General features: G+C 38.0%; 1 protein-coding gene across 1 annotated transcript; it reads left to right on the top strand.

Moving 5' to 3' along the window:
* The first annotated feature begins 990 nt into the window (after positions 1 to 990).
* On the top strand, positions 991 to 24,188 carry LOC121378769 (26S proteasome non-ATPase regulatory subunit 12-like). The gene is made up of 11 exons (XM_041507075.1): positions 991 to 1,105; positions 1,818 to 1,877; positions 2,752 to 2,880; positions 4,359 to 4,466; positions 8,604 to 8,708; positions 10,371 to 10,520; positions 12,087 to 12,221; positions 19,343 to 19,455; positions 20,704 to 20,881; positions 21,555 to 21,632; positions 22,432 to 24,188. The coding sequence occupies exons 1-11, from the start codon at positions 1,010 to 1,012 to the stop codon at positions 22,639 to 22,641; spliced, it is 1,362 nt and encodes a 453-aa protein (XP_041363009.1). The 5' UTR covers positions 991 to 1,009; the 3' UTR covers positions 22,642 to 24,188.
* Positions 24,189 to 25,659: the final 1,471 nt, after the last annotated feature.

Raw genomic sequence — 25,659 nt, 5'->3', positions numbered from 1 at the left:
ACACATTTAATATACAGCCACTAACATTTTATGCAGAAAAATTTATTTGATATGCAATTACAATCGTTAAAAAGTCTCTGTTAGTCGATAACATCTTGAAAATTGCAGAAACCTCGGGAATGTCCCTTTAAAATAATGTAGAGTACATACTAATAAAACAAGTATTCATCCATCCATCCATCCATCTATCCATCCATCTTCCCACCCAAAGACCCACCCACCCATCCACCCATCCACCCACCCATCCATCCATCCATCCATCCATCCATTAATTTTAAAGATGTGTTATTGGGGGTACTGTATTTATTTTATTTTTAATTCTGTCACACAATATTCTTTAATATTGTTTGGTCACCAGCTTTGTCACACGTAAAAAGAAAATTAGTGTTGTTTTCCATTTTAATACTGAGCAGCGGGATGATACTCCAATTTCTTGTATTGTAAATTTTAATTAAAAGAAAAAGAAAGAAAATGGGTTTCAAACTTGGGTAAATGTGTGAAATGTTCATGTTTTACATGTTTTCTTATATTGAACAGAGTAGAATAGAACAAAACGAAACTGAAACATCTTCTTTTGTAAAAAGTAGGGATTTCTTAGTTATGTTTTTAACAAAACAAAAAAAAAGGAGTAAAAAGTAAAACGGGGGAAAAATTAATTAAATTTTGCTACTTTGTGCTTTATTTATCATAGCATAGTCATATTCATTTTTAAACCATCTAAAATATGTATAAATTTGTATGTTTAGGTACAAGATGTGTCTTTATTCACTTAAGTCCACACATGACTGTATAAATGTTCTTAGTAAAAAAAATTATGTCTTAAAATGTGCCATGTTCTTTGTATTATTCATAAATAAAGATTGATTGACTGATTGATTGTATTATTATCATGTTACGCGAGTTACGGAAACATCTCGCCCGAAATAGACCGTATTGGCAAAACCGCTTCATAATAATACTACGCTTTTAAATTATTGCGGACGGTAACAGTCAATTGCAAATCGCAAACATGGTGGACGCAGCCGAAGGCCGTCTACAACGGATGGACGTGGATTATAGTTCCACTGTAGATGAAAAATTGCCTAAGTGTGAAAAACTCGCAAAGGTATATCAGTACTTAAGTTTTTCTGACAATAATTTGTATTCCATAAATGAGGAGTACTTGTTGAAATGTTTTTGTAATTCGCTTTGTCATTGCCATTCGTTTGTCTGTTTATTTCGTGATATTAGGGTTCGTAGACACTAAGCTTCTGAAGAATGACATAAATTTAGTTTTAGCTGTAGTGAAGGAATACCTTTCAAATAATAGTAATCATCTCGCTTCTAAACCCCATAAAAATTGGATTTTTGGTTCAAGGGACATAATTCGATTTGGTCAAAATAATAGAAAATTGACATTAATTAATGATCAGACTTTAAATTATTTTTGTTTGCAGTCTTTTCGCTGCTCCATTCTATTGCATTTTGCGGCCTCCTTTCACGTTCTGTTGTCCTTTTTTTTTTTTCACCCCTCATTATTAGTCCAAAGGGACTTTTACGTCCGAATCTTAGTTTGACACCCAATAGCCGATGTATTTTTCATGCTGGGGTGTTGTTAAACATTCATTCATTCATTCTATGTCCGAACCTTATTACATACCCTATATGTAGCTGGTATTCAAAACTTGTGGCACCATGTTTTAAACGTTTCTCAACCGAAATAGTGCAACAAATGGACACACAATTTTTTTTTTTTTATAACCTACCTTACTCACTATTATTATTATTAATACTCACTATTATTATTATTATCATTATTATTTTTATTATTATTACAGCAAGGGAAGCTTACAGAGGCATTAGACATTCTGTTGTCATTGGAAAAACAGACTCGTACAGTGAGTAATATTTTTACTGACTATTATATACATATTTGTAACTATTTATTTCCAATCACACACATCCTATAGGGATTTTTTTTAACGTTTTCTGCTGTTGTTTACGTGAACAGCTGTGAAGTGATATACTGTTTATAATTTTAAAGTTTTGTGAACAACCAGGGCCAAAACATTGGCCAATTGGGATTCTTATTAGCCATAATGAAAATGTTTCAGTTAATTATGTACCAACTATTTGAAATAAAAATAGAGCCAGGGCTAGTTCTGGGTGATTAGGAAATTTGCCACATTATCTCAAAAATGCAAAACCTATAGCTATATTCCAACAAAATACGAATTATTATAAAAAGAAATTTGCCAGATTAAAATAAAATTTGCCATTTGTTCTAAAAATTCGCAATTGGCAAATTTGTCGAGTGGCAGAGCCAGCCTTGAAAGCTATAATTGCTGTATATACATGTATATGAAGTTACATACATGTATGTATATCAAAGTGGGGTGTGTTTTTTAAACTATTTATTCAAGTAAATGAAGTGGATCGGCAAACATATGGTACGCCTATATACTAGTAAATGTCTCCAATCTTCGGAATGTAAAACCTAAATGTAATGTGTAAACCAACAAATACATGTATGGAATGGAGGTTGTGTTTATATGCAGTCTTTTGGCCATTGTTGACCACTCACAACATAATTAAATGAATATTATATCTATAGATATATTTATTTATTTTTAAAATTATTATTGTACTACATGTATACAAAACACATTGGACAAATTAAATGATAATTCTGAAGCATCTTGGATCCACATTTAGATATATGTATATTTTTCATTGTTTGTTGGTGTTCATTTATTTATTCATTTATTTCAGGCCTCAGACACACATTCCACTGGTCGTATTTTGGTATCAGTGGTTAAACTTTGTTTTGAGAGTAAAAACTGGGATGCCTTGAATGAAAACATTGTCTTACTTACCAAAAAACGTGGCCAAATCAAACAGGTAATTCTCAGATTTGATGGTTCATTTTATTTTTATACAGAACTTTTTCTACTTGTATAGGTTTTTTTTCCCCACTAAAGATTATAGCTGCGGAATGTAGACCAGTGGTAAACTGCTTGCCTGGTGTGCAGTTGGTGGGCCCATTGGGCTATTTCTTGTTCCAGCCAGTGCTCCATAACTGGTGTAACAAAGGTCATGGTATATACTATAGATACTGTCTGTGAGATGCTGCATATAAAATATGCCTTGCTGCGAATCAGAAAGAGTAGCCCATGGCTTGGTGACACCGGGCGTCCTCTTTCTTCTGTGTGGGGTCGGGACATAGCCCAGTGGTAAAGTGCTCGGTCAGTCTGGGATTGATCCCCGTCGGTGGGCCCATTTGGCTATTTCTTGTTTCTGCCAGTGCACTAGACTGGCATATCAAAGGTTGTGGTATGTACTACCCTGTCTGTTTGATGGTGCACATAAGAGATCCCTTGCTGCTAATCGAAAAGAGAAGCCCATGGAGTGGCGACTGTGGGTTTCCTCTCACAATATCTGTGTGGTCCGATGCCATATAACAGTAAATAAAATGTGTTGGGTGCGTCGTTAAATAAAACATTTCCTTCCTTCCTCTCTTCTGTGTGGTCCTTTACAATACATGTTTGTCTTGCACAGTATAACCTTAATTAAAATGTGTTGAATGAGTTATTAAATAAAACATTTCTTTCGCTCTTTTCTTTCCTTAAGATTATCAGGGCTCAAACTTTAGAATTTGTCACCCACAGCATTTTGGTTTTTTAATTGCCATGGGTGAAACGGCCAACTACAGCAATTTTGAGCTTGCATCTGGTAATTTTTAAACTGTCAGTTTGCAGCAAATAAACATGACTGAAAGGTTATTGTTTTGCATGTAGATATATTTTAAATGTACAAATGTTAAATATTGGCAGATAATGTACACAAGATATTATTTTGCCATTGTTGAGGAGTTTTACCGATGGCAGTATATATATTTTTTCAGCGGAACAAAATTGTTGCTGGCGACGCTTTCCACCCACTTCAAATTATATATGAATGGCGGAAATTGCTGTAGGTGCCGTCATTCAGTTCGGGCCCTGGGTTATGAAACATATTAGCTATTTTAATTATACAGTATCATACATTGGATGTTCATAGTCTTTTTAAAAATAACTCATTTTCAAATAACATCCTTTTGACTATTTGAGATTGAATGTTGGCATTTGACTGCCCTCGTTTTATTCACTGGTTGTATTATGGCTGTTCTCTACTGCATATATACCTAAAATTAGTGTTTGGAGAGGTCTTAATATAGGCATTGCCTGTTGACCAATTCATTACCATTACAATTTGGTAAATAAATAAAAATAAATATTGTTTAAACCAAAGTTCAAAGAGTGCCCATCTCTAGTGCTAATTAACTATTGGCAATTTCTTTTGAAAATATTAAATGTTATTTTATTTTATTTTTTGCACAGGCTGTCACAAAAATGATCCAAGAAGCTTGTACTTACGTTGAAAAGACTCCATCACAGGATGTCAAGTTGAAGCTGATTGACACTCTCCGGACAGTTACCGCTGGAAAAGTCAGTTACAACAGTACTCTTACACAGCAGTGTTTTATTTTAATGGTCAATGACTGAGATATTTATTACCATATTACATACTGATTGTACAGATTTTGGAACATCCTGATATACGTACATATGCTGCACCACAAATTACATACTGATTGTACAGATTTTGGAACATCCTGATATACGTACATATGCTGCACCACAAATTACATACTGATTGTACAGATTTTGGAACATCACGATATACCTACATATGCTGCACCACAAATTACATACTGATTGTACAGATTTTGGAACATCCTGATATACGTACATATGCTGCACCACAAATTACATACTGATTGTACAGATTTTGGAACAGGCTGATATACCTACATATGCTGCACCACAAATTACATACTGATTGTACAGATTTTGGAACAGGCTGATATACCTACATTTGCTGCACCACAAATTACATACTGATTGTACAGATTTTGGAACAGGCTGATATACCTACATATGCTGCACCACAAATTACATAGGTATTGTACAGATTTTGGAACATCCTGATATACCTACATATGCTGCACCACAAATTACATACTGATTGTACAGATTTTGGAACAGGCTGATATACCTACATATGCTACACCACAAATTACATACTGATTGTACAGATTTTGGAACAGGCTGATATACCTACATATGCTGCACCACAAATTACACACTGATTGTACAGATTTTGGAACATCCTGATATACGTACATATGCTGCACCACAAATTACATACTGATTGTACAGATTTTGGAACAGGCTGATATACCTACATATGCTGCACCACAAATTACATACTGATTGTACAGATTTTGGAACATGCTGATATACCTACATATGCTGCACCACAAATTACATACTGATTGTACAGATTTTGGAACAGGCTGATATACCTACATATGCTGCACCACAAATTACATAGGTATTGTACAGATTTTGGAACATCCTGATATACCTACATATGCTGCACCACAAATTACATACTGATTGTACAGATTTTGGAACATCCTGATATACCTACATATGCTGCACCACAAATTACATACTGATTGTACAGATTTTGGAACAGGCTGATATACCTACATATGCTGCACCACAAATTACATACTGATTGTACAGATTTTGGAACATCCTGATGTACGTACATATGCTGCACCACAAATTACATACTGATTGTACAGATTTTGGAACAGGCTGATATACCTACATATGCTGCACCACAAATTACATACTGATTGTACAGATTTTGGAACATGCTGATATACCTACATATGCTGCACCACAAATTACATACTGATTGTACAGATTTTGGAACAGGCTGATATACCTACATATGCTGCACCACAAATTACATAGGTATTGTACAGATTTTGGAACATCCTGATATACCTACATATGCTGCACCACAAATTACATACTGATTGTACAGATTTTGGAACATCCTGATATACCTACATATGCTGCACCACAAATTACATACTGATTGTACAGATTTTGGAACAGGCTGATATACCTACATATGCTGCACCACAAATTACATACTGATTGTACAGATTTTGGAACATCCTGATATACGTACATATGCTGCACCACAAATTACATACTGATTGTACAGATTTTGGAACAGGCTGATATACCTACATATGCTGCACCACAAATTACATACTGATTGTACAGATTTTGGAACAGGCTGATATACCTACATATGCTGCACCACAAATTACATACTGATTGTACAGATTTTGGAACAGGCTGATATACCTACATATGCTGCACCACAAATTACATACTGATTGTACAGATTTTGGAACATCCTGATATACCTACATATGCTGCACCACAAATTACATACTGATTGTACAGATTTTGGAACAGGCTGATATACCTACATATGCTGCACCACAAATTACATACTGATTGTACAGATTTTGGAACATCCTGATATACCTACATATGCTGCACCACAAATTACATACTGATTGTACAGATTTTGGAACAGGCTGATATACCTACATATGCTGCACCACAAATTACATACTGATTGTACAGATTTTGGAACAGGCTGATATACCTACATATGCTGCACCACAAATTACATACTGATTGTACAGATTTTGGAACAGGCTGATATACCTACATATGCTGCACCACAAATTACATACTGATTGTACAGATTTTGGAACAGGCTGATATACCTACATATGCTGCACCACAAATTACATACTGATTGTACAGATTTTGGAACAGGATATACGTACATGATATACCTACTGATTGTACAGATTTTGGAACAGGCTGATATACCTACATATGCTGCACCACAAATTATTGTACAGATTTTGGAACAGGCTGATACTGCTGGACCACAAATTACTGATTGTACAGATTTTGGAACAGGCTGATATACCTACATATGCTGCACCACAAATTACATACTGATTGTACAGATTTTGGAACATCCTGGCTGCACCACAAATTACATACATTGTACAGATTTTGCTCCTGATATACCTACATATGCTGCACCACAAATTACATACTGATTGTACAGATTTTGGAACATCCTGATATACCTACATATGCTGCACCACAAATTACATACTGATTGTACAGATTTTGGAACAGGCTGATATACCTACATATGCTGCACCACAAATTACATACTGATTGTACAGAACAGGCTGATATACCTACATATGCTGCACCACAAATTACATACTGATTGTACAGATTTTGGAACAGGCTGATATACCTACATATGCTGCACCACAAATTACATACTGATTGTACAGATTTTGGAACAGGCTGATATACCTACATATGCTGCACCACAAATTACATACATGTACATGAGCAGGGCTGGCTCTGGCACTCCCCACATTCGCCAATTGCGATTTTTAAAAACAATTGGCGAATTTTATTTTAATTTGGCGAAATAATTTCAAGTATTAATTGATATTTTGTTAAAAAAAACTAAACTGGGTTTCTGTAAGTTTAATAGATAATTTGGCCAAATCTTCTGCTGACCCAGTGCGTGCCCTGCATGAGACCATTTATATTACAAGAAGTGTGTTTTCAAGCGTACGTCACACGCAAAAGTGAGTGGTGTGGTATTAAAAATACACAAATTGTAATATAAATGGTTTCTTTCAGGAACGAGTATAGTATTCAGTTTATTACGCTGCTTATCAATGAACAAAAGTCCAATAATTGCTTACAACACAACTAAACAAGACTTGAAAATGCAGTCCTAAGACCAAAAAAATTGCACCACTTGTCAAATTACATCATTTAGTGTTGACTTGATTTAGCTATTTATCAATGAAACTTTGCCACACATTTATCAATCAAGTTTACATAAACGATGCAATAAATGTTTTCAAAGGTAAACAAAATTATTAAAATATATTTTTTGTTAAATTATGCAGCTGACATTAATTGTAAGAATTTACATCAAGTTTCTTTTTGATTATAAATATATGAATCAAAGGAATGATGGGCACACTTTTTGTACTACCCACTACATGGAGTTGTACTGTGTGACACAGTTGATCAGCTGATCAGAGGTCATGACCTCTTAAAAAAAGACTTATTTCACATTGTGGGAGACGGAAAATATCACATGGATATCTCCGTCACCACAGTGTAATAAATATATGTGTGTGTTTTAAAAAGCTCTTTAACCAAGTCTTCTTATGGTGTGTTCTAGTGGCCTTGTGGGGCGGGTACAGAGGTCGCTCAATGCACAGTTGTTGTGGGATCGATTCCCGTCGGGTGGGCCCATTGGGCTATTTATCGCTCCAGCCAGTGCACCACGACTGGTACATCAAAAGCCGTGGTATGTGCTATCCTGTCTGTGTGATGGTGCATATAAAAGATCTTTTGCTGCTAATCGAAAAGAGTAGCCCATGAAGTGGCAACAGCAGGTTTCCTCCCTCAATATCTGTGTAGTCCTTAACCATATGTCTGAAGCCGTATAAATGTAAATAAAATGTGTTGAGCGCGTCATTAAATAAAACATTTTCTTCCTTCATTGTTTGTTATGAATTGTAAGAACTGTTCCTAATCAGATTATCTGAATAGTTTATTATTGGTATTCTGTCGCTACAGATATATGTAGAAATAGAAAGAGCAAGACTAACCATGACCTTGGCAAAAATCAAGGAGGATGCTGGGAAGATTTCTGAAGCGGCCACCATCTTACAAGAGCTTCAAGTAAGAAATAACTGATTTTACTGGGGTGTTTGTCAAAAGGAAAAAACCCACTGTTCAAATATTTTGTATGCCTTCACTTGTACATAATACATATATTTCTTTTTAACTGAACCTGACCACCAACCAATGGCATTTACTTCCTGTCATAGTAGACTTGTCTGAACATCCCAGCAGCCAGTGAAATGGTTTAAAATCTCCCAATATTTCTTACACCTACACTTGTTTTTGATGTTTAAAAGCAAAGACAACTTTGTACATTAAAAGTCACTGACCCTAGTGGGGTGGGGCGTAGCCCAGTGGTGAAGCACTAGCTTGATGCGCAATAGGCCTAGGATCGATCCCCATCAATGGGCCCATTGGGCTATTTCTCTTTCCAGCCAGTACATCAAGACTGGTATATCAAAGGCCGTGGTATATGCTATCCTGTCTGTTGGATGTGCATATAAAAGATCCCTCTCTGAGACTGTATGTCCAAATGTTTGACATCCAATAGCCGATGATTATTAAATCAATGTGCTCTAGTGGTGTCATTAAACAAAACAAACTTTAACTGGCCCTAGTTTTCTATTCCTGTACATTGACAGTTTCCAATAATATCCATTTGGAGCTAGTACAAACAGCAGGACGACCAGATCCCGTGCTTATAAAACTTTTAGAAGTCTGGACACAAGATTTTAGCAAAGTCTCAAGGCTTTAACTACATGCTGTTGGTATGAGTGAAACTTTTATTAAAGCCTTGAAGATTGAATGTACCCGTTGACCAAGCATGCTGTCAAATGCCATGCGAATCGATGCAGTAGGTTCAAATCCTGCCAATTGATACTTTGTGTTTGTAAATATTAACTTCAGACTTATATGCATGAGACTTAAAACACATTGGATTCCGGTTAAAACAAAACAATTATATACTAATGGAGAGAGTATCTTTTGATGCATGTATTGTACAAGGTATATAATTAACAGTTTTGAAAATAACCAAATTGTTTTTATGAAATTATTTATTGGTTATTCATTAACATTATGAGATGATATGAACAAAAGTCACAAATTTCAACCATTTACAAACTTCACAGTTGGTTTGAGTCCATTTTATTATGACTTTTTTCAGTAAGTGTGTATTGAAAATAACTAGTTGATGACCTCGAATATCTGCTTTATCCTGTGACGGTAAGAATGGGAAATAAGCCTCATGGAATTTCTTTCGGCCTGAATAGGATAAAGCAGATATTCAACGTCATTAACTAGTTATTCTCTATAAATCTTTGTCCTGCAGACCATATAACTTAAGGGAAAAAAGCAATTTTTCTGTTATTTCAGCCACATTGTACGATTAATTAGAGGTCAAAGGAGCAATTGTGTAATGTAGCTATGCATGTGACATCAAAAGTGATATCCTTCTGTTATACAGATATGACTTTGCTTTATCCGTCATCATATTCTGTCAGAGAAACGGTGGTTGAAGGATATATATATATCACGTGTCCTCTTTTTTTTCCCCTCTTCAGTTTATATGTAGTATAAAAAACCTTTTTTAGAATTTAGGCACACGTTACTTCTTGCTTAAATTATCAAATTTGGCAAATCATGTATTTTTTTTGCATACCTGTATTATATTATTAGCATTTTTTAATAGTTAATAAACCATCTGTGTTTAATGATTAGGTTGAAACCTTTGGATCTATGGAAAAGAAAGAGAAGGTCGAGTTTATTTTGGAGCAGATGAGACTGTGCCTGGCAAAGAAGGACTATATCAGGACTCAAATCATCAGCAAGAAAGTGAGCATTCGATACTTTGAAGACAAGGATACCACGGTGAGTGTTCTACTGACTGCTTTATTCACAAAACTGGGGGGTAGGTCACTCTCCTGTGGCTGGTGCAGTGGGTTCTTCAAGAAATATTTTGTTCAGCACAACTGGTATATCAAAGGCCCTGGTATATGTTATCCTGTCTGTGGGATGGTACATATAAAAGATCCCTTGCTGCTAATGTAAAAATGTAGCAGGTTTCCTCTCTGACTACATGACAAAATTACCAAACGTGTGACATCCAATAGCCGATGATTAATAAATCAGTGGGCTCTAGTGGTGTCGTTAAACAAAACAAACTTTAAACTAATCAATTTATCAAGAATAATAATATTAAAAACAAAATATTTACCAGTTGTGTTTTTATGCCATCCTAACTAGTGCCTTACAGCTGAGAAAATGCATGTAAAATACTCCTCGGAAGAGTAACCTATTTGGTGGCAGCAGGTGTCCTGTCCAGATAATGTCAACTAAGTGTTGATATGGCAATATGATAAACAGAAACTATACTCTGTATCACTTGAATACCGTTTTTCGTGTAATTGACTACAAGTTATTTATATCTGAGCCGATTGTTTTTTAAATTGGATGCAAAAATAGTTTTCTTTTGTTACTTCCAAAACACTTTTACTTTTCTTCTTATGTCAAACAAAACTTAAATTATTTATTAAAAAAACCCATATTCTTAGAATGGAATGGACTATAAATATATTTTTTGGTTTTAATGTGCTGTGGTGTTCGTAAACAAATATCTTGTCATTCTTTCATAGCGATTATATATAATTAACTGTCGGTTAATTATATAGTAAAATAATACTTACTGTAGTAAATAATGCATATTATTTATTCATATCATGTGTAAAATAAATGTATATATAGATATACAGGTATGTTAAAAAGAGTTCATATAATTATCATCGCATTTGGGAATGAATGAATGAATGAATGTTTGAATGAATGTTTAACGACACCCCAGCACGAAAAATACATCGGCTATTGGGTGTCAAACTATGGTAAAATGCAACAACAGTGTGATGATCATCATCAATATAAAAATTCAATAGTTAAATTAAAACACAGTGTAAAGAACTGTGCAAAAATACAAATATCACAGACAGATAAAATTAAAATTTAGAATAAAACTCAGTATCACGTAAAAATTGTAAAATAAGTTCTGGATGGAATCGAAAGGATTCCATCACAGTTCGTGGTCCAAATATATCTTTTCGAATTTCTTTCAGAAACTGACACTTCACCAAAATGTGACACACAGTCAGAGTCGCATTTGGGAATTTGTCATCTATCATGCATATAAATCAAACCTAGAGGGGAGCAGTTACTCCCCCTAAACACCCCACCCACCCCAAAAAGGCTCTTTAGTTTTAAAATGCCCTTTTGTTTTACTGGAAAAAATTATTCATTACTGTGCTGATATTTTTACTGCACCGTCTCCCCACCTTCCAAGATATTTTAGGCTAAATACATCCCTGTATATTTGGGAGTATTTCCAGGCTTATTTTATTGCACTTGATTTGAAATTGTGTTTTACGATGTTACACTATTTGTTTGCAGGAACTGAAGTTAAAGTTTTACCAGCTGATGATAGAGCTGGATGAGCATGAGGGCTCGTATCTAGCCATCTGTAAACACTACCGAGCTATCTACGACACCACGCAGGTCAAAGAAAACAAGGACAAAATGAAAGAGGTATGCCTGTTTCTGTGATAACATCGGGGTTTGCCAAATTCCTCTGTTCTGGCTAGTGAATTTATTGCCTGAGCTAGTGGAAATCATCAACTATATTACATCAGCCTCGGTGGTGTCGTGGTTAAGCCATCAGACATAAGGCTGGTAGGTACAGGGTTCACAGTCCAGTACCAGCTCTCACTCATAGAGAGTTTTAATGACTCAATCGGTAGGTGTAAAACCACTACACTCTCTTCTCTATCACTAACCACTAACTACTAACAACAAACCCACTGTCCTGGACAGACAGACCAGATAGCTGGGGTGTGATCCCAGGACAGCATGCTCGAACCTTAATTTGATATTTAAGCCTTGACATTTGTTTTAGTTGGCATTGAAATAAGTTGAGATTGATCATTCAGGTTACTGGGGGGTTAGCACCTGTCAAGAGAGTCGAGAACGGTACTTCGTTCTTCACACAATCTTTTTGAAACAAAAACTGCATCCTAACTTTTGATTAATTGTCATTTTTTCTTTTAAATCAAACTTTCATCCAAGTGTAAGTACAGTAAGAACAGTAATATGAATGAATAACAAAGTATCAAAGTATCTGCTATGTGATTTTATAGTAATAATAATGGGAATTGTAAACTTGATAAATGTGTTGTAACTTTGAGGTTTTTCTATAGTCCGTCCGTCCGTCCCATCCTCCTACAAAAATGTCTTTTGTGAATAATTTCAGTTTGGTTTGACGTAAGAAGAAAAGTAAAAGTGTTTTGGAAATAAATAAAAAAATATTTCTGTGTGCAATTGACAAATCAACCGGCTCAAAAATAATTAACTTCTAGTAAATTTGATAGTACGAAACAAAGGTGTTCCCTGTGGGACAGACAATCGGCCTGTATTTTACGATAATCTACATATAGGGTACCAAAAGGTATGCCTATTTTGATGCCTGTATTATTACTTATTATTAATTTAACACATTTTAAGATTTAAAAAAAAGAAAGTTATGAATAAATACTCAAATGTGTTTTAGCCCTTAATTTAAAAAATAAAAATTGGGATTTTTTTTTATCTTTCATATACAGTAAAGTACTTTTCTATAGCCATTACCTGTCCTCAAACAAGGGCACCTCCCCACCACGCAAGTGGTCTGGTCCGAACATCCCAACAGCCAATGGGATGGCCTAAATTCTTCTACTGCATACTGCTCTCTGGTTCCGGTCACATGACTGTAACTTCCTTCTTTTTCTCTTCGCTAAAGGGTCTGGACGTCCTTTTGCTTGGCTCTGTTTGGAGTCAACTTTTATAAGACCTTTGGTTTTGTATTCGTGTTTGGGTGAAATGTTTTTCACCTTCGTTTTCGTTAGCTTTCGTATGTTTTTTTCGCGTATTTCGCTTGACTTTCCAAGCGTTTAATTACATGAAATGTTGTTTATATTGCCGGTTGTCGTGTCGGACGCCATTTGCAAAATGGTGTCTGTGTTGACTGGCTTTGTGTTTGGGTGAAATGTTTTTCACCTTAATTTTCGTTAGTTTTTGTATGTCTTTCGCGTATTTCGCTTGACTTGCTAAGTGTTAATTACATGAAATGTTGTTATATCGCCGGTTGTCGTGTCAGACGCCATTTGCAAAATGGCGTCTTTATTTACCGGCTTTGTATTTGTGTGTTATGGTTGGTTTTTCTTTCTTTTCACAGATTGAAAAATTACTATTATCATATCTGATAATGTTCAGGCGACTAGTTCGAGCGTGTTACGCTGCAAGAAGTTAGTGCCGGCGACGACCCACACGACTTATGTCCAGGTTGTCGTGTTTCGTGTGGCCTCACTTCTATATGCGACCTTTGTGCGGGCTTGTCTGATGTCGAGTTCGCGGCTTACCTGAAGGTGGTGTCAGCGAGGACCAAGAAGGTGGAATCTTCGCCTTCGATTGCTGACTCCGTGGCGGAAGTGTTACGTTCAATTCTACTGACCATGCTGGAAGAAACAATGGCGTCAATGGCGACCTTACCCAAACCGGCGGGTTCGGGGTCAGGTCCAGTTCCAGTCCCCTCTTCAGGGGGTGCGGCTTCTTCAGCTCCACCGATACCTAAGACTTCGGATGACAGGCCTGCGGTCTCTACGCAGCCCTCTAAGAAGCTGGCTCATTCAGATAGACACTCCACGGATTCCAAGGCTCACCGATCTTCGGCGGGGAAGTCCTCTTCGGCGCATCGGAGCCGGGACCGTAGCCACTCCACACGACCTGTACGGCTCCCTACGGGTTCCACAGATCGTCAGCGCCAACCTTCAGTTGATGTGGCTTCCAAGGCCTCCGAAGGTTAGACGGGACCATCCACGGTCCGGTTAACCGGCGGCTTCCATTACGGTACATCGATTGGCCTGTGCTCGAGTTCTACGAGACTTTGGTGATGATGCGCCTGCGGCATCTGTCATTGAAGAGCCCGACTCTACGGACCATATGACTATGAGGGATTGCTTGGCGGCCGTCTACGACATGTTGCCGTCCTTGCCACATCCAACGACGATGTGGTCATCCGTTCCTTGGCATCCATACGGGACCGCCCACGGTCCGGTTCTCCGGTATCTCCATCGGGCCATGACCAGAGCGACTGCCCTGTTCACGGGTGCTACGTGACTTTCTGATGATGTATCGGTTCTTGCGGTGCTGGAAGATCTGGATGCGGCGGACCACCTGTCACTGAGGGATTGTCTGGCTGTCATATCTGATATGCTACCGCCGCTGGCCCATCCACCTGTTTCAGCCAAGAAGGGTCCGGTTTCGACGATCGCCACGGAGGTTCCACCGGCAGATGTCGGCATTCGATCGTTGGCTGCCACAGGCCCCCGTCGGTTTACACGGCTACCAGTAACCGGCCCGTGCGGATCGTTGTTCCAGCAAGCAAACGGAGCCCTGTAACGAACTGGAAAATTGCGTCATCGGCTCACCGTTTGGTACCGTCGTCCCGTGATCGATCGAAGTGGTGCAGCGTCCAGGGTTCCACCGGCTCCTGCCGGTCCGTGTACATCGTACCGTCCACACCAGTCAGCAGCTGATTCGGCATTCAGGGTTTACACCGGCTCCTGACGAGACCGTCCACGGTCCGTGTTTCCGATTGCAGCCAGTACATTGGATCGAAGTGCCTGTGCCAGGTTACTGACTGATTTTCCAGATGATGCGTCGGCACCTTCCGTTATAGAAGATCCGGACGCAGTGACCCACATGGCTGTGACTGATTGTCTCCCGTCTTCAACCTATCCTTCAACGGTGTGGCGCCGGCTTTGGATGACGCTGTTTCCGGCGGGACCAGACGTCTTCCTAGAACTTACAGATTGGCACGTCCTGTCGATGGCTTCAGTTCAGCGTACATGTACATGGCGACCATAACTCCTCGTGTGCAGGATGCCAGAGGATATACCTTGTTCTAGCCGTCGACTTTGATGTTGGTCTACCTTATATCTTCCGTGACGTCGATGTGCACTACGATTGCACACTATCGTCAACCGACTTGCCTGAAGCGATCCATTCTCGACTTTCAGCACAAGCCGGTAATCTTGGCAGACCTGTGGTCTACATACGGCTCTTTGCCGTGAAGGGGTTCGACGTTACAAGCGTTCCGGGTTGGTGACGAAGACAGTCTACTGGTCCGGTCACTTGTGTTGAGATCCCGTGCACCGATATTCTCTTGTTCGAGGAAGGTTCAGCGACATTCGGCAGATCGTTCTCTATATCCGGTGGCGATGCAAGACAGTTGCTACTTCCGCTGGTTCCAGAAGTTATCTAGTTGCCATCACGTGGTACGGGGGTTTTACATTCACCGTTTTCCTATGGTTCATTGCGGCTTATCAACTCACTGACGTTCACTGTTGTTACCGCCAGAGTTCGTGACCGATGCTGTCTAGATGGTCTCTGCTGCTGTTCCGCACCGGGTGGTGTGACGACCGTGGATTTTAGCCGGTTGCTGTTTTGCGTTGCTTCACTTCCAGGTATATCGGGCATGTAGCGTAGCGAGTTGCTACGCTGTCTTGGCTCTTGCCTGTATCACGGGGTCGCTGTTTCCGATGTCTTGATTCCTGAATCACTCTGTTACTGTTTCATGAAGTATCATTGCAAGAGTAATTTTGACGTCGGCGCAACATTTTATGCTTAGAGGTCGCGGTATCCAGTTTGTTTCTGAATCCATGCATTCAGTACAATAACGCAGATTTGCTGATCCGGTTACCAGTCGCCTTGCAGTCCAGTCCCTGTTGGTGGCTGTGGTTTCCAGATGAAGCCGATCTACACATCAGCCTGTTGGAGATGTTGGCAGTTACGTCATCCTTCATTGGCGAGAGATGCTGTCAGGCGCCTCTCTCATGGTAGCCACAGACAGTACCACCGCAGTGGCTTATATCAACCGTCGGGGCGGAACCCACTCCAGCAGTCTGCTACAGTTGACTTATCGTCTCTACAAGCTGGTTGACGAGATTCCGTTGCAACTTCGGGCTCGCCATATTCCAGGGGTTTCCAATGTACTAGTCAACACACTGTCTCGGCCGTTGTCTCCACATCCGATGGAATGGATGCTCCATCCCGAAAGCGTTTCGATGGGTGTGCGACAGACTTTGCACACCAAACATCGATCCTTTCGCCACACGATTCAATCATCAGCTGAGGGTTTACGTGTCTCTGGTGCCGGATCCCGAAGCTCTGGATCTCGACGCATTGGCCATCAGCTGGGAACAGATGAACACATACGCTTTTCCTCCACCAATCCTCCTTCCAAGGGTGCTTCAGAGGTTTCAGCTGTACCATTGTCGCCTGTTACTCATTGCTCCGATGTGGCCATCCAGGATGTGGTATCCAGATCTAATACGTCTTGCCGATCCACATCCTTTATCGCTGCCAGACTGGGATCATCTGTTGCTGCATCCCACATCAAGACTATACCATCCACATCCGCAGTTGTTCCAACTGCGCGCGTGGACTTTATCTCCAAGAGTTTGAGGAAGAAAGGTTTTTCTTCACAGTCTACGGCGGCCATTTTGAAAGCGCACAGATCATCTACTACTGCGGCTTACAACGTCAGATGGCTTTGTCTTCACCGATGGTGTGTCTGGCAAAAACTCAACCCTCAGACGATTCAAATACCTCGTCTTGCTGGGTTTTTTGCTGTATCTGCGGACCACTTTACGATTGAAGGGGTCTACCATCGCTGGGTACGTTTCAGTCATCGCTACTGTTCATGATGTCACTACTGGAACGAAGTTATCGGGTATTCCTGAGATCCATAAGATGATCAAAGGGTTTCGCCTTGAAGATCAAGTACACCGGTTTCGGCCACCAAGATGGGACCTGAATCTGGTGTTACGAGCGTTATCGACCGCACCGTATGAGCCGATCGAATCCTCTTCCCTGCAAGACTTGACGCGGAAGATGGTGTTTTTACTCGGTTTCGCCACGGCTGCCCGTGTCTCAGAACTCCATGCGCTTGATGTAGACTTGGTACGTTTTCACCGAGATCGGCGTGCAGTCAACTTGGGGTTACTCATGAACTTTGTTGCAAAGAATCAGTTACCAGACCAAGTGCCTCGTTCGTATGTTGTGCAGGCCCTCTCCTCTATCGTTGGTCCAGCGGACGTTGAGGACTTGGCGTTGTGCCCTGTTAGAGCCCTGCACCAGTACATCGAGAGGACCAGATCTTTTCGACAACATCGCAAAAGACTTTTCCTCTCCTGTAACCAGAGTCGGTTGAGGGATATTACCAAGAACACGGTGGCCACCTGGATCCGGTCTTCTATCCTGACCACCTATCAGAAGGAGGGTTTACCTGCTCCGTCTGCTTCTAATCCGCATGAACTCCGTGCCTTGGCTGCCACGATGTCCCTGCACCGCAACACACCCATTCAGCACATTATCACTGGTTGTTTCTGGGCTACGGACTCCATCTTCGCCAACTATTATCTGAGGGATGTCTCCACAGAAGACGTTGAGGGGTTCCATCATCTGGGTCCGGTTATTGCTGCACAGACTCTGTTGAATACAAGCCGTCCTCGTTGATGTCTGTCTGATTCTGGGCTGCATACCGAGATGTCCATCGAATCGACAGATGAGGATTGCTTAGACTTTTGTTCTTTTGCACAGTTCACGTACTGGTGCCGGAACTTTTTGTCTCGATAACCTTTACCCTGCACTGCATGTGGTTATTGGTTGTCGTTATTGAACTAACAGATCTTTGGTGTACTAGACAGAAAACACTCGGGGGGGTCTTGTTTTGTTCAATGTTCTGACGGATGCACCTCATTAGGTTGTCGCTTGTTATTGAAACAAATAACACTTCAATACGTGAGGGTTACCTAACACCTGCATCCCTGGTGGCTACGACTTCCCACCTGTCAGAACCAGCATGAGATGTGGCTGCCGCCTCCTGGTCCTTGTTCTGGGAGCCATACCTGCCACTGCTGATGGATGCCACCATTCTGGTTGTTGTTACTAACATCACCTGCATTGGTCTGTGACGGGCATCCCTAGGAGGAGGGCTTACCAAGGTTGGCCTTATTCTTCCACTAGTCAGCCTCTTTCCGGTTGGGGAGTTATCACAAGCATCTACGGATCTCGGCACCCACCACCATCTGTTGAATGCTGCCCTTGTTTGAGGACAGGTAATGGCTATAGAAATGGAGAAAACTTGGGAGTGTTTTCTCTTTTATAGATACATTACCTGTCCTCAAGATTTTATCCCGCCTGGGCCTCCCCGCTTCCTGTTCTCCGTGCGATGCGCTCTGGGAAAAAGAAGGAAGTTACAGTCATGTGACCGGAACTAGAGAGCAGTATGCAGTAGAAGAATTTAGGCCATCCCATTGGCTGTTGGGATGTTCGGACCAGACCACTTGCGTGGGGGGGGAGGTGCCCTTGTTTGAGGACAGGTAATGTATCTATAAAAGAGAAAACACTCCAAGTTTTCTCCATTTATAATGAACTGGAAGGGACCATGATAGTTAGTTTGTTATTAATGTATAGGGAGATAAACAGGACTTTGCAACCAGTTCATTCTAGGTAGTAGTTTGTTCTAAGCATGTTCATTATAAGTGTGCTTCACTGTGTGTATTGTGTTGGGTCACCAAAAAACAGTGATGGTATGTTTTTGTTTTTTTCAGGCTCTGAAGTGTGTGGTCCTGTACATGATTTTAGCCCCGTATGATAACGAGCAGGCAGATCTCATACACCGAGTGAAGGAAGATGGCAACCTGGAGGAGATTCCCAAATACAGGTGAGGCCTTTCAAATACACAGCAGCCAACTGGTAACACTCTCTAAATATGATTTTAATTGTTTGATGCAAGAACTACATGTAGAGTGAAAACATTTTCTCGTTGTAATGATTGGCCAGGGTGCTTGGCAGTGGGCGGAGTTAAAGGTATGAGTAGTTACGCACGTGAAGTGTCACTTAATGTTTCAGTTCAGGTGACACACTGGGTTTTTGTGGTTGGTTTTGTTTATTTAGTATTGTCTGGGTGTTTACAGCCATAAATTCTTCTTTTTTGACTTTTTGTTTTTTAATTTATGCGATTATTATCATTATAGTAAATATATTAATCATATACATGTTTTTCTGTTGTTACTGTATTCCAAAAGTGGATTTCCAACCTGAAATAAATCATCAGAAAGCAGAAATAAATGAATAGAATGCAGAAATTAATAAATGAATAGAATGCAGAAATTAAAAAACTCCACATACATGTGTTTTGGTATCTATTACATAGCCTATTTTAAATAAGTGTAAAAGTAGTTTAGTGTTGACTGTATTTGGGACAATATATATATATATATATAGTAAGATTTAATGGAGATATAATAAAAGAAAATAGTATGTTTAAACAACACCAAACTACCAAATTGTGTTTAGATTTACAACAAATCAACCTAGTTTTAATTTATTAAAGTGGGATCAGAAAGTAATTTATGTTGGAAACATTATTGACTTTTATGTCTCGCATTTATAATGTAAAAGGTGAGCTATACATTGTAGTTATTACTTTTGTGGTGGCAGCAATGGCATTAACTTTTCCATTTATTAGTCCTAAATTAATAAAACTTTATGAAGAATAAAAATTAATGAAATTAAATTGTAATTGAATTTTGTTTTTAAGGTTTGATTTTTTTGTTTAGATGGACATATGTGGATGCATGTCTGTGATATCAAATAAGTTTATGACAGGCAATCCGTTTAATTCCATGGAACACTTCTCTTGTTTTAAAATTTGGTTTCATAATGACTAAAGAAATGTTATGACATTTTAAATCATTTTGTTGCTGACTTTAAACCATTTCACAGGGAATTATTTATTAATTTTTTATAATCGTTTTAAATTATTTTTGTTACATTTTGATTAAGAGATTATCTGAAACACTTTACAACCCTAAACCATTTTACAGGGAATTATTTATCAATTTTACAGGGAATTATTTATTAATTTTTTATATTTGTTTTAAATTATCTTTGTTACATTTTGATTCAGAGATCTTCTGAAACACTTTACAACCCATGAGTTAATAAACTGGAAACAGCTGTGTCAGTCGTTCGAGTCGGAACTGAAAACTGGTTCTTCCGCCAACCCCCCGACCCACGTGTTTAACTCCAAGTCAGAAGGGGGTGTCAAGAGGTGGCAGGATTTGAAGAACAGAGTTGTTGAACATGTGAGATTTATTTCACTCTACTACAAAATTTGATTGCAACTTTTTTTTTATTATGTATATTTTTTTTTAGTTTAGTTTAATAGAGAATACTACATGACTGACTATTAGAAACCATTTATCTTACAGAAAGTTGTTTAAAAACATTTAACAAGCAAAAGCGAGTTGGATACATTTTTAAATGAGTTTAAAAAAAACCACATATTTAACAAGCAAAAGCGAGTTGGATACATTTTTAAATGAGTTTAAAAAAAAAACATATTTAACAAGCAAAAGAGAGTTGGATATATTTTTAAATGAGTTTTTTTTAATATATTTAACAAGCACAAGCGAGTTAGATACATTTTTAAAATGAGTTTTAAAATAAATAGAGAAATCAGTTTTAGATTGACTTATATGACACGGAGTAATCAATTTCGATTGAGCTTCTTTTCTTTTTTTCATTGGATGGTATGGCAGTAACAACCTCGTCATGATCTAAGAGCAGCCCATGATATGCCTTTTATATTGTTGTCACATGTATGTGTGTTATTAGTATATGTTATCATAAATAATACATGATGTTCTCACCAACAGGTGTGTAAAAAAAACATGTGATCCAGTGAGTAATGCAGGGCTTGAATTTAAGGAAAAGTTTAATTTGTTTAACAAGTAATAATTTGATTCTTTGTTGCAGAACATCCGAGTGATGGCTAAGTATTATACAAGAGTTCGAATGACTAAAATGGCCGAATTGCTAGACCAGCCAGAATCTGTGAGTGTGTGGTACATTTCTCCATTAGCTAGCCAACTAATAAATGTGTTGTTCTCATATGCAGCTGTATTTAACAATTTAATAATAACAAGAATCAACAGCGGATTTATCTTTACAAATTAGTTGTGCAAAGCAAAATGTAATATGATACCAATTTTGATAATAATTGAGAATGTGGTAGAAGAAACACGAACAATTGTTCTATGTATTATATAATAATTAAATTTCCATTACAACATAACGTCATCCCATTGGTCCAGATGTAGCAATGGGAGTTTGTTCCTTTCTCAATGAATGTAAAAATTACATTGTCAAGAAATGTCATATCTGATGACATCATTTAATATGGGCAAGTTGTCTTGTTGAGCGTTATTGTTTATGGACCAAAAATCAGTTGAAATAAAGTATCACGTTTTAGTGTTATTATTAGCAAGTATGATTCAAATTTAATTATAAATATTGTCTGTTATTTCTTTAACATTCATCTGGGTATGAACAAACAAAAATCATCAGTAAACTTATGTGAGAATGGCTTTAAAGATTCACACAGTTTGCAGATGATTTTTTTTGTTTTCATACGCCGATGAATGTAAAAGAAATAACGGACAATCCGTAACTGTTTGTACCAATAAGCAAATGCTTACGGCAAAAACCAATTGAAATGATACCTTGTTTTGACTTCATATTTAAAGTAAACAGACAGTTTTGCAGCTACCAATAGTTGATTTTCAGTTAAATTCCCTGACACCTTAACTTAATGCTTTATTTTTTATTATGTATTTATTTTAATTTTTCCAAGGAAACTGAGGATTTTTTGTCAAACCTCGTAGTGAACAAGACAGTATCAGCGAAGATCGACCGTCTTGATGGAATAGTAAGCTTCACATCTCACAAAGACCCCAATGACATTCTCAACGAATGGTCGTACAAACTTAACGATCTGATGCAGTTGGTGAACAAGACGAACCACCTCATTAACAAGGAGGAGATGGTGCACCGCATTCATTGATGTCACTTCGGTTAACCCTGTAAACAGTTAACCCTTTATCAGCACCGGATATCACTCTGTTAACCCTTTCTCAACATCAGAACATCATTCTTGTAACTCATAAAGCAGTCATACTCATTTCAGTAAGAATGTCCCAGCGATTGCTGACTCATAGTTCAAATTTGTTGCTGAGTCTAGTGACTGTGAAACATTTAGACTCTTGAGATTCTGACATTAGAGATTTTTTAAAAATATTTCCAGGTCTTATTTCAGAATTCCAAATGTTAGAGTTACCCGAATTTTTTTCCACTAAGCTTCCCCAAAATGACCAGCAGTTGTTGACTCAAATTCAGGTTTCAGAGATGAAAATGCTGCTTATTTTTCTGGAATTTTAGATTTTTATGGTATTCTAGATATTTATAAAATTTCTGATTTTCATGGAATTACATATTTTTATACAGAATTCCAGATTAACTGAAATTATGGATTTTTATTAAATTCCAGATAGTTGGAATTCCATATTTTCACAAAATTTCAAATAAGCTGAAATTATGGATTTTTCAGAAGTCCAGATTTTAGTGTTTCCATGAAACTGTTACTAATCCTTGTTCTTTGATAAAAAAAATCTTTACAATAACCCTGTACTTCACAGTTTTCCAGTGTTTTGGGTTTTTTGCCAGTGTCATTTTTATCTCTTTGTCATGCAAAATGCATGTTAAATCTAGTACTTGTATCATTCTTGAAGACTTAACCGAGTGTCAAGTCTAGAACTGTAACCATATCATTGCATGTTTGAGTGTAAACTCTTGTGAGATGTATATTAATAAAAAAAAATATCTTGTAATGCAAACAATATTTTTTAAATGTTTGATACTATAAATTATTGAAAAAGAACCAGCTTACAGATTAAGCACTGACATCTTCAAACATTTTTACACACAAACTAGTATTGCTGTCATCGGCAACCAAGTCTTTTTACTGGAGATAAGTTAAAAAAATATCTTTAATATTCAAAAATTCTGATTAAGAGCTTGGGTTTTGGGGAGCTTGATAGTAATGCAGTTTTGGGGATTCAGTTTTCTGTTCATCTGTAATTTATACCATCTGCTTTTTCATCTCTTGCCCATTGGGCTATTTCTCATTCCAACCAGTGCATGAGGATTGGTACATTGAAGGCTATGGTATGTGCTATCCTGTCTGTGGGATGGTGCATATAAAAGATCCCTTGCTACCAATGGAAAAATATGGCAGGTTTCCTCTCTAAGACTGTGAAAATTACCAAATTATTAACGTCCAATAGCCGATGATTAATAAATCAATGTGCTCTAGTGTTATTGTTAAACAAAATAAACTTTAACTTTTTTTTATCTCTTATGGAATGATCTCTGTTTGTCATCTTATGGAAGGTTCTTTTCAACAGCTTGTTGAAAAAATGTTTTGACAAATGTATGAATTTGCAGAAGGGTCAAGTGTTATTTATGTTGATATTTTTCTTGTTCAAATTATATAAAGATGTTGTGTCATGATTTGTAGTAATAAAATGAGCATGACATTCTCTGCCTTGTCAACTTGTGTCGGTTTTGGTTATTTCTTGGGAAGCTTGGTCTAGCTTGGGTTATCTCCCATCATAAAATACTAATGTGGAAGTGCTTCCTGTGTCAAAAGCATAGGAGGCGTTAACTTCCCCCCTAGTGCTGAAGCAAAACCTCAATTTCAGGCAAAAATTATACACGTATTCGGGCAAAATGTGCAAACGTGAGACCTTTTTATGTACATGTATTTCCATCATTCTACCCTCAGTCCTGTCTGTGGGATGGTGCATATAAAAGATCCCTTGCTGCTAATCAAAGAGATTAGCCCATGAAGTGGGTTTCCTCTCTCAATATCTGTGTTGTCCGTAGCCATATTACCGTAAATAAAATGTGTTGAGTGCGTCGTCAAATAAAACATTTCCTTCCTTCTGCCCTCAAAATTAGTTGTATTCCATGTAAAAATGCATAATAATTTGTTTGCAACCTATATACTAGTAGCTGTTTGGCAGTAAAGCTTATATGAATAAATGTTATCCAGGTTCAGGCATTTTCATTTAAATCGGGGGGGGGGGGGGAGGCAACCTGCCCCTGCAACAAAACTCCGCCTGTACGCCTTTGTTCTGTGCTGCTCTGTATGAACTATATAATGCAATTCTGTTTCGCTGTGTGGACTTTGAGCCAACTTCTGTTTACCTTTAGCAATTACAGGTCAAAACTAAATTACTTCTACATGTAGTAGTTGCAAAAAGACTTTTTTTTACCACTCTAGAAGCTTTTTTGTTCAGCATTTTATTTTGTTTGTGGTATAAGAACTAATCCCCTTTTAGTAACAACTCGCACTAGAATACAAATTAGATGCCCATAAGAAAAGTGCCCATTTTGTAATGAAAAAGCCTTTTCCTTGACAGGTGATAGTAATTTGTTGAGTGCGTCATTAAATATAACATTTCCTTCCTTGATTCCTCTCTGTTGGTCCATTTGGTTATTTCCTGTTCCAACCAGTGCTCAAGGACTGGTGTATCAAATGTTGGTCTTGATAGGTAATACCAAAATGCATGTAAAAAAAGATACTAGTCATAACACGTGTGAAATTTTACCTTTTTACCAGTATGAAATTTTACCTTTTTTGAAAAATAAATCGGGGATGGTGATAGGTAATAAAAAGCAGGCTACAGACTTGAATAAAGCATTTCAGATTGCATGTACATGAGCCTTTTACTAGCAGTTTGTTTAGTTACCGGTAGAAAACATATGGCAAATGCATTATCAAGATTGACTTTTTTTCTGACTAAGCAGGGCACCTCCCTTAAAACTACATGGTAGATGTAAAATTCCTTTTTTATGTTAACACTTTTCATGTTTGATTAGGGTTGGAAGGGTATAAATTTCTTTGCAATCTAGCTTCGGATAACCATGCCACCAAAACGTAAACAGCATTCTGGACTGGTCAAGCCCTGTCATGTCTGAATGATAGCATATCCATGAGACAAGTAGCGAGATACCTACA

The sequence above is a fragment of the Gigantopelta aegis genome, chromosome 8 (genome assembly GCF_016097555.1).
Source record: "Gigantopelta aegis isolate Gae_Host chromosome 8, Gae_host_genome, whole genome shotgun sequence".
Lineage (NCBI taxonomy): Eukaryota > Metazoa > Mollusca > Gastropoda > Neomphalida > Peltospiridae > Gigantopelta > Gigantopelta aegis.
Note: the sequence above shows the minus strand (reverse complement) of the source record. Positions and strands in the feature narration are given on the sequence as shown.